General features: G+C 26.3%; 1 protein-coding gene across 1 annotated transcript; it reads right to left on the reverse strand.

Annotated features, from left to right (window-relative positions):
* Positions 1 to 1,037: 1,037 nt before the first annotated feature.
* Positions 1,038 to 9,130, reverse strand: LOC129966791 (tubulin beta chain-like). Its single transcript, XM_056081354.1, has 6 exons — positions 8,971 to 9,130; positions 7,476 to 7,584; positions 7,259 to 7,369; positions 3,575 to 3,819; positions 2,201 to 2,837; positions 1,038 to 1,383 (listed from the first exon to the last, which is right to left on the reverse strand). Exons 1-6 carry the CDS (start codon positions 9,025 to 9,027, stop codon positions 1,202 to 1,204), a joined length of 1,341 nt encoding a protein of 446 aa, XP_055937329.1. The 5' UTR covers positions 9,028 to 9,130; the 3' UTR covers positions 1,038 to 1,201.
* Positions 9,131 to 11,288: the final 2,158 nt, after the last annotated feature.

An 11,288-nucleotide genomic window follows, 5' to 3' on the forward strand; every position in this document is an offset into this window, starting at 1 on the left:
AATGTTGGAAAAAAAGACTGAAAATCAAAAAGCCTTTTATTTTAAGAAATCAAGACGATACAACCATATACTAGCTTTATATAATTTATACAGCTCTAAGAGAAATTTTCTAAGTTTTAAGATTTGATAAGACTTTAATAATTTTTTTTTGCCATTTTAAATTATGTGAAAAATTTAAGGTTCATGGTTTTATTAACATATTCAAAAGAAATCTAAACCTATACAGTAGAAATCCGTCCTATTACATAATTTCCAATCAATAACCTGAAATACTTTAAAATGCCAAATTATACCAATATTAACTTTAAAATTTCATTAAAATGACAATTTTTATTTTCAAACTGAAATATTAAACCTTAAAATATTAACTTTTAAAGGTACTTTTCTTTACTAAATAAGAATACTTAAGTATATCATTTAAAATCCGATTTCTAACTGACGTCATAAAAGTAGACGAAACACGATAATCAGAATAGAAAAAAAATAAGAAATTCACTAGTAAAAATTGTTTTAATAAATATACAGTACTCCTTCCAAGAAATAATTCAAGTTTGTAAACAACTTAAATACCTGCAAGATTCTATGGTTGCTAAATATCAACTCTAATAGACAGGTTTTAATTATGCACTACCTTTCATGTTGAACAATAATACCGTCGTGCTTAAACTTCGTAAAAAATTTTTGAGCTATTTTCATTTATAACAAACTTGCATCTAGATAAAGTATAGATAATTGAAAACAAGATTTGTTATTTGTAGTCAAAGAAAATTGACCATTTAACAAGCTAAATGATCAAATCAATTTTATAGAAGAGGATAATGTATTATTTAAGTTTATTTATGTAATTGTTATATGAAATTATAAGATTTCATTTTCAGTTTCTCCATTCATTTAAAATATAAACAATTAACATGGATATCATCTATATCATTTTTAAGATAATATAATGTAATATAGTATTCATTATATAATTTTAGCTAATCGAATTCCAGAAAAATGTCATGTTTTGGTTACTAGAAGAAGTCGTCTAAAGACCATTTAAACATAAACAAAATTTATTACAATTTTAGAAAATTATACAGCAGCAATAAATCGGTGGTTAATGGCTTAAACAAAATTGAACTTTTGGATCTTAGAAACCAATAAGCACTTTAAATGCATATTAACTTCTAAAATAAGTTAATTTTATGAAAGTCAAAATTTAGGCAGTTTCATTAGCCACATCCTCTTCTTCAAATTCGCCTTCATCGTCAGCAGTAGCCTCTTGATATTGTTGGTATTCAGAGACCAAATCATTCATATTGGACTCAGCTTCAGTAAATTCCATCTCATCCATACCTTCTCCAGTATACCAATGCAAGAAAGCCTTACGACGGAACATAGCTAGAAAAAGATGCAAATGTTTTATTAAGAATCGAATCAAATTTTAAAATCAAAAGATCAGAAGCATTCACTTATTAGAAAATTTAAAAATTTCCCCAAACTCGTTTATAGAAAACTTAGTATTATATTAATTTTACTAGTCGACTGTTTAAAAATGAAATATTCTTAAAGTTATATTTAATAAATGTATTTATATATATCTAAGGTTAAAAATTTAATATTCACCAAAAAAAAAAAAAAAAAAAACCAAGTTGCTTCTTAAATACAAATTTGATTGGATTGTTATAAAGATAAATATTCATATACCTTTACTTTTAGCAATATTAAGATATCATCATTAATAATATTAAGATATCATCATTAATAATATTAAGATATCATCATTAATAATATTAAGATATCATCATTAATAATATTAAGATATCATCATTAATAATATTAAGATATCATCATTAATAATATTAAGATATCATCATTAATAATATTAAGATATCATTATTAATAATATTAAGATATCATTAATAATATTAAGATATCATTAATAATATTAAGATATCATTAATAATATTAAGATATCATTAATAATATTAAGATATCATTAATAATATTAAGATATCATTAATAATATTAAGATATCATTAATAGATTACTTTTATTTGAATGCATGCTAAAACGAGAAATTCAATATTGTTTTAAACATTGTTTTAATTTCATTTACTGCTTCCAGACTAGAAAATTATATCAGTAAAACAAATGTTACATTTATAAAATAAAAAATTAAAGAATAAAATTCTGAAGTATAAAAATAAAGATATACCAGTAAATTGTTCTGAGATTCTCTTGAAGATTTCTTGAATGGCAGTGCTGTTACCAATGAAGGTGGCAGACATCTTAAGACCACGTGGTGGGATATCGCAGACAGCAGTTTTAACATTGTTGGGGATCCATTCAACGAAGTAGCTACTATTCTTGTTTTGAACATTCAACATTTGTTCGTCAACTTCTTTCATGCTCATGCGGCCTCTGAAGATGGTGGCAACAGTGAGGTAACGTCCATGTCTAGGATCACAAGCAGCCATCATGTTCTTGGCATCAAACATTTGTTGGGTAAGCTCAGGAACAGTTAGAGCTCGGTACTGCTGGCTACCTCTGGATGTCAAAGGAGCAAAACCAGGCATAAAGAAGTGAAGACGTGGGAATGGTACCATGTTGACAGCAAGTTTTCGTAAATCAGCATTCAACTGGCCAGGGAACCTGAGACAAGTAGTAACACCGGACATAGTAACAGATACAAGATGGTTAAGGTCTCCATAAGTTGGGGTTGTGAGCTTCAAGGTTCTGAAGCAGATATCGTACAAAGCTTCATTGTCAATACAGAAAGTTTCATCTGTATTCTCAACTAGTTGATGGACAGAAAGGGTAGCATTGTAAGGTTCTACAACTGTGTCGGAAACCTGAAAGAAAAGTTATTACATAAGCTTTGAATTTTATCAACGAAACAGATAAGACAGAAGATCAAATAAACTAATATAAAGGCATTTAAACTGAATAAAAATTTTCTGAGCTGCATAAAACATTTTGCAATCCAACAAGAAATTCTCGAAATAAATTTGCCATAACCGATTGAATCTTACTACACAAGTTTAGTTTTCCTAATCAATGTTAAATTTACATTAAAGTTAATTTTTACTTCTAATTAATAAACATATAATAGGTTTATAAGACTTTAGCTTAAAACGTAGAATGACTAAAAACTGAAGATTTGAATATAATTGCAATTTTAAGAGATTAGTTTATAAGAATTTAATTAAAATAGAGAAAAATCCTTAAAATAGAAAATTACATAATCAACCCAAAGTGTTTAATTTATAGAAAAAAAACATGTAATCAAATTTACAAAATATTTTATTTATATACAAGCAGCAGAAAATTAAAGCTGTAATTAAACTTTTAACAATATACATTTATGTAAATATATCCATCATACAAATTTAAAATACATTAAGAAACAGGCCATACAAGATCTAAATTTCATCTCGTATGAGAAGTAATTTTGATAGTTATTAAAACAAATAAAAGTTAATTTTGATAAATATGAAATTGACTAGTTTTACTTTACATTTCTGAATAGGTTTTAAAAAAAACAATGAAAACGGACAAAAATATTTAACAAGTTCAAATTTAGAAGTACCTTTGGAGATGGCATAACACTGAATGTGTTCATTATTCTATCGGGATATTCTTCACGAATCTTTGAGATAAGTAAAGTACCCATTCCAGAACCAGTTCCTCCACCAAGAGAATGGGCCAGTTGAAATCCTTGTAAGCAATCGCAACTTTCAGATTCTTTTCTTACAACATCAAGAACTGTATCAACTAATTCAGCTCCTTCAGTATAATGGCCTTTGGCCCAGTTATTACCAGCTCCACTCTGACCTGTAAAAATAAAGATTCATAATCTTTAAATTGTAATGATAATTTTTTTAAAAAATATTTATGCTTAGAATTTTGAAAAAGAAAATGGTCTAGAACATTTTAGAAGCTAGTATACCTAGATTAAGTTTGTTCTTAAAAAATAATATATACGATACCTTAATATTTCTAGTTTACATATTTAAATATATTAATTTTTTTAAACAATATCGATTTAAACATCTCTTGTAGCTTTAGGAGTCGGAATACCTTTTTAAAGTAAAGAAATAAAACTTCGCATTTGAATTTAGATTTTTAAAAAATTCTAAGCTTCTTAAAATACAAGAGAACATAAATTTCATATAAAAGTAAGGGGGGAAAAAACCCTGAAATTTTAAGTTAGTTTCTAAGAAATATCAGAACTTTTCATTCTAATATGATTAGGTAGCTCCAATTATAATATACTATTTTCATTTTAAGCCTAATAAGATACAATTGGAATTCTTCCAAGTATTGTAATAGTATTAATCATTAAAAATTAAAGAAAAAATATTCAGCCTAATAACAGTCAACTTATAAACGGGCTTCAAGTTTTATATAAGAACTATATAATTTAATAAATTATGTTAGTTTAAGACTTATAATAAAAAAAATCTAATCAATAAAATTTGATGCTTTAAATAGCAATTCCAAATTAAAAAATTAATATTACAATTATAATTACAATATTAATATTCAATTTATATTAGAAGTATGAACTAATCTAAAAGAAAATGATTCGGTTTGTTTGAATTTACATGCGAGAAACAGAAAAGGTAGTCTTTTAAAGAGCTTTAAGAAAATTCTCTTTAAATATTTATAATTCATTAATTACTAAAAGTCATTTGTAATTAATAAAAAACGTAAAATTCAAATAGATCTTTAGAAATAATATCCAATGCTGGATCCGAAATATTTTAAATCTTATTGCTAAAAAAAATTACTAATTAAATATTAAGTTACTTTTAACAAGACTTTAAATACTAGCAATACAATAAGAATTAAAAAATCAGATCTATTATGTAATGAGAAGTTGAAAAGTATTTATATAATAAAAGTTATTTCAGAGATTTTTAATACTTGGCCAGCTTATATTTACAAGATAATTATACACGAATTAAAATAGTTTTATCATTAAGATTAACAACAACAAAAGTATTACTTTAAATTTCACTCGGATTTATATTTATGAACAAAATTAAATATTTGCTTGCATATAAAAAAGAATTGCATAAAATACATTGTTGAAAGCTAAATATTTAACATATGACATTATCCTAATGTACCGAAAAATAAAAATACTATACAATATAAAATCTAGTAAAAATGAAGGAATTCTTTACATAGAAGAGTTAATTTTTCTAAAGAAACTACTAAATATTAATAGTTTTAGATTGATAATCAATCATTTAAGATTAAGAAATTTTCCATAATTTCTTAAAGTTTTTAAATACAAAACTGAACAAAAAAAACTTTACAAAATATTATCATAGAATGAGAAGGTAGTTCTTTAATAATAAATTTCTTCTGGATTGTTTGAAATAAGCAATTCTAAAATGGTTATCATTAGAAAATCTTAATAATAAAAATATTTTAATAGATAAAATAGAGAAGACTTTACTTCCCATTATGTTTTTTAAATTATATTTCTTGTATCTTAAGTGCAAACATATTTGATGACAAAATGCATAAAATTAAAAAAAATTAGTAAAAGAATCTGGTACTAGGCTCTTGCCAAAGTACAAAAAATTCCAAAATCTGTTATAATGCATCAATTAATACAATACGAAATTTAAAACAATCAACATATTTAGAAAATTACAACTATACAATATTAGGTAGATGATGTGCTTGATTTACCTGTATGACCAAATTATTTCAATGATCATGTATCCAATATTAATTTTTTTTACTTCAAAGTATTGCAAGAAAAATACAAAGAAATATTTAATGGACGTTTTCTATTTCTCTAGGCAAAAAATAGAATTGTCAGTTTTATTTATATAAATTACTACTATAGTGTTCAACAGCAATACAAAAATCATGTTACATTAGTAAAATATTTAGTTGAAAAGAATTAAAAATATTACTGTTCAAAGTTTTAAATAAAGAATACACAGAATGTTTACTTATGTATATAACATTAACAGGAGTTTGAAACTAAAAATCTTGTAACACTTTATTTTTAAAATAGATGATTTCTGTATCTAATTATGAAAATAACTCAAATGTACTAAAAATAAGTCATTAAAACAGATAATGGAATATGAAGATTGGCTAAAAATATCAGTGATAAATCATAAAATAGGATGCATACAAAAACAGGGTTTAGAAGTTGAGTTATAGTAGAAGGCCACGCCTATCTTGGAAACATGTGACCCCAATAGGACAAAGATGCATAGTTGTTCCAAAAGGAAAAGTTGTTCCAAAGGAAAGGCTATTATCCTAATAACGTTTTAACTATTCATATTTGAAAAATCAGATTGTATACAATAAATCTTAACACATTTAAACATCAGAATTCTGCCAAACACAATTTCATGTTGATGATCCTAACACTAGAAAAAGATATAACTTGTCATATTTTTAAAATGTAACATATAGTTACAATATATAAAAATCTATAATCTGGATTATCGAGTTCTATTCTAAACCCACAACAATGTTTAATTGAAAAAAGATACTTTATTAATTAGCCTAATTATGCTACTGCATGATTAAATTATGCAATACACACACTAATCAATCTGGAATATATATAGATAACAAAGATAATTTTAAATGATAAAGATAAACCATTTTTGGACTTCCGATACTAAGGTGGAAAAATCTAGTCAAACCTACTAAAATTCACTACATTAATTTAAGAAATTAAATATTTACACATTTTTCAACATTTCTTAAAGAGGTTTCTAATATGGTGACACTTAGATTCTCTAGCACACTTTTTCCCCTTCAAATTTGTAAAACAAGAGAATCTGGTATATTTTGCGTTAAGCAACACTTGAAAAATTATGGAAGCTTAAAATCTGTTAAAAAATTCTTAGTATTTTTTGCCTAATGTATATATTTGCCATTTTTGAAAAATTCTTTTAAAAAGTTAGTTAAAATAGATATTTTATCTTGGCTTTCTGAATTCATCAAAAAATACAAGTGAGAAATCATAATAGAATTTCAATCTTAATCAAGTAGATGAAAACAAAATACACAAAAAACAAAAAAATATTAACACTAAATATTTGCAAAATCTAGTAGTCATTGGAGACTTTCCATAAATATTTCTTTCATCTAAGAATATTATACAAAGATTCAATACCATTAAATAAATTGCCACAGAAACATTAAATTAGTACTTTCGATCTTAATATTTTGCCTACTTTTAAATGCATAAGAAATTTTCAAATATAAACAAATAAATTATTACCAAAAATGAAGTTGTCGGGTCTGAAGAGCTGACCAAATGGACCAGATCGGACGGAGTCCATGGTACCTGGCTCCAAATCCAATAAGATAGCTCGAGGGACATACTTTCCTCCTGTTAAAAATAATTCAAATACAATAAACAAATTAACAAAATACAATTATACTAAAATATAAGTTTATGTCAGTGACTTCTGCAAGAAAAATTAAGTCGGATATACCTGAAGCTTCATTATAATACACATTTATTCTTTCTAATTGAAGGTCAGAATCTCCATGATATGTACCAGTTGGGTCAATGCCATGTTCATCAGAAATAACTTCCCAGAACTATAAAAGAACATTTTATGAAAACAGTACAATGTCATAATATAAACTCTACATTTTTCGCATACAATTTTATTTTAAAATGCAGCTTTTTATTCAATTTTCAGTGACAATGTTATTTAAATTATAAATTACAAGTCTTCTTTATACAGAAGTACATTACTTACTGAAAGTTAATAGGAAGTTGAATGACTTAATACAATGATATATGAAAATCTACATTATTATAAATCTACATTACTACAATTACACGGTGCGCGGGGTTTTTTTTGCCGCCGATTTTCCAAAATGGCGCTAAACATTTAAAAACTCGCTCTCAATGGAAAATTACACACCTTGGTTCCGAGAAAATCTTTCAAGGGGATACAAGCTCTCAGATATTCTTTCCGAAACTTTGGGGGGGGGGGGCGAAACAGAAAAGAAAACTAAAATTAAATTTGGTAATAAAGATCAAAAGGAGTGAGAAGGAGAATGCGGCTACAACTCGTACAGCGGATAAAAAAAAAATTAAGGAAATCATTAGTAAACCTCCATTGCTATTTTTTTATGCAATAAAACGGCATTTAATGTTAAACTTCATAATACAATACTGAAAAAAAAAAATTCAATTTATGGACTGGATTAAAGCTAAAGACAACACGATATAAAGATTAAAATTACATTTTGATGGTAGCACTAAATCTTATAACCGCAAAGTCGCATACAAGTATTTATTATTTTTAAAATACGATTGACTAAAGGTTATATGAAACAACGAAACCGGTTTTGCTTCTTGTTCCAGTTTTTAGTTTCCCTTCAATGGAATCTGAATACTTCCTATTTGGTAGTTTTTATTTCTCCTCTTTAGAGATTAAAGAAATTAGCTGAAGAACGAATTTATCTATGCAACAAAGAATTTAATTGAACACGATCAGAAAAATTAATTTGAATGCAATTTTTTAACAAAATGAACATGATCATAAGTCTTCGTAAAAAAATAAAAAGAAATCACTGAATCACAAAAGCAGCTAGAAATGGCTTGTAATGTTTCTCATTCACTTTAGAGAACTTGTCTTTTTTCTAAGCAATACATCACACTTTTAATTATGTCGATATCAAAAGCATATTTTGTGCTTAAAACGAAACTGACAGTTGCTTTATACATAGCGCCATTTTCTTTTAACCGGCAACTAAAAAAATCCCATAAGCAACAATTGCAAGAATAAATCATAAGGAAAATGCAGTTTTTACTACAATATACATAAATAATTAACAGATATTAAGATTGAAACTTATTAATTAAAAGAATGTATTTCAATTGATACTTTAATAAGCTATTTGGTACGGTCATTACAATAATGGTAAAATCAACCATAATTTTTAGTAAAATTAAATAATTTCAAAACTTACTTTGGCACCAATCTGGTTACCACACTGGCCAGCTTGAACATGTACAATTTCACGCATTTTTACGATATTAAGCGAAAAGTAAATTCGTTTAGAAAATGATCCTCGATAGTCGAAATCCTTTCTTAGAAAGAGACGCAGTAAACTGGGCGCGCCTTAAATGCAACGGTTCCAGCCAACTCAGAGTCTACGAAATTGATGACGTCAAGGAATTGGCTACTCCTTCCCCCACTCTACGGCACAATACGGCAACCCCGACCAAACAAGAATCCAAGAGCAAAAACCATATTCCCCATGTCAAAAGAAAAAAAAAGGCATCAGTTTATCGACCCACGAAAACTGCGACTCATAAAATTCTGTTAAAACATTATTGAATATTTAAATTTTTGAATTAAGAAAGGAAATTTTAAGATGAACTTTCGATAGATTATTGTATAAAATACACGTTTTGCTCATTTAAAATATTTTTATGTTTATGGTTAATAAATATTTAATTTTCTTTTCTGGAACTTGTCAATAACAGAAAAAAATTGTGATTTGCATATTAATGATATACGAATTAATAAGAAAAGAATCCATATGAATAATGCTAATAATTTTAATTTCCTTGAACCTTTTTTTATTATTATTATTATTCGATTTTGTTTTCAAATTTCACTTGGTCCGAAATTTTATTCCTTGAGTTGGCTGGATTGTTTGCGCATGCGTGTATCGACAAATTTCAACTGCAGTGGGGCAATTCGCCGACCATTCAGGAGCCTCTTCGCCAATCACCGAAACTGATTCGCCCACAGGTTCCAAACCAGACGTAGTGTAGGTGAATGGGAAATGGAAACTAAAACAAAAAGAAATTAGAACGCGTGAGGCTGTTGTCCATTTAAGGAATTCTCCGCGGCTATTTCACCGGTTCACTATTCTTCAATTTTCTGTCATTTGCAGGCCCACGCAAATAAAGTGATTCACCTCATAATCTGATGTTTTGAAAACATCTGCTCATTTAATAACATTTTAAATAAAATATTTCAGCTTTTAAACCACATTTTTTTCCACAACATGAAATTTAAAGAAGAAAATTTAATAAAACTATTTGTATTTAAGAAGAAAATGCTTTCAAATCGTTTATTCTTCTCATAAACTTAAAACTGTGAATTGTTTTTAATCAAATTTAAAAAATGAAAAATAATTTTTATGAATATTTTAATTAATCGTGACCTTTCTTTTTGTTCGATATGCAAGCGGTTTAAGAAAATTTAGAGTTGCTCTTTGTATATCCCTTTTTCGTTCCTTTTTCTAATTTTGCATTATTAAATTAAATAAATACAATATTATTTTGTACTCGCTTTATCCTGAAAAATTATATCACAGGACATCTCTACCTTTTGCCCCTCTGCAGTTGCATTATATATTTCAGTTTATTTTTTCTTTCAATGCTCACAGAAATAATTACAAAACATATTAACCAGAACAATAAATGGAACATAAAATGCATCCGTATATCCAGAAATTTTTTAATCAGTTTTTTGATTCAATTAGAACGTTTGTCGTGCATTTCAATAAAATAAATATTACAATTAAATTTTTGCTATAAAGGTCTGTGTTTTAGTGTTAAAAAAATTCTGCAAATTCGTATGAATTCACTTTAAATTAGTATTTTAATTCGGCATGTAATAAATTCATAAAAAAATCACTGGAAATTAAAAAAACAACATTCAAAATAATTTATTAACTTATAATTTATTAATAATTTATAATTATGGTTTTATTTATAATGAAAAATTTTTTTTATAATTGTATTTCTTTCAGTTGATATGGAAATAGAGATTCTATATTCTCTGCTTTCTTTTGCTTCTTTCTGCTCAATGTAAAAATGTGTGTAAATGTTAAGTTGAGTAGATGAGATTACTTCATTTACTTTTATGTCTAAATACTTTAATATCATTCGAAGCACTTCCCATATGTAATATGGTTGAATGAAATAAGCTGCTGAAACACAAAATGTTTAATATTAGAAGTGTTTTTTCTATTTTTTTTAATTACTTTCTTATAAACAAAATTGCACAGCGATATAACAATTGTTAAAATTGAATTGATGAATATTCATGTTTTAGATATCCTTGAATTCCTAAAAACCATATTTGGAATTATATTGATTTATCCTCATGTGAAGACAACAATCAAAATATGAAATATATGTTGTCAGATAGCTGTCAAATCTTGAACACAATTTACCATTAGAAAATTTGTATGCTCATCCATTCTTGTCCATGCTACTAACTTAAAATACGCAAATAGCTAGATGGATGAAATTCAGCATGTAGTTT

Source organism: Argiope bruennichi, chromosome 4 (assembly GCF_947563725.1).
Source record: "Argiope bruennichi chromosome 4, qqArgBrue1.1, whole genome shotgun sequence".
Taxonomy (NCBI): domain Eukaryota; kingdom Metazoa; phylum Arthropoda; class Arachnida; order Araneae; family Araneidae; genus Argiope; species Argiope bruennichi.

Bases quoted from the DNA above. Each gene is read 5' to 3' on its own strand.
- LOC129966791 (XM_056081354.1), bottom strand. From the start codon at position 9,027: ATGCGTGAAATTGTACATGTTCAAGCTGGCCAGTGTGGTAACCAGATT. The intron at 7,585-8,970 runs GTAAGTTTTGAA...GTTCTTTTATAG, and splicing joins GTAACCAGATTGGTGCCAAA to TTCTGGGAAGTTATTTCTGA. The intron at 3,820-7,258 runs GTAATAATTTAT...TTATTTTTACAG, and splicing joins ACCCGACAACTTCATTTTTG to GTCAGAGTGGAGCTGGTAAT.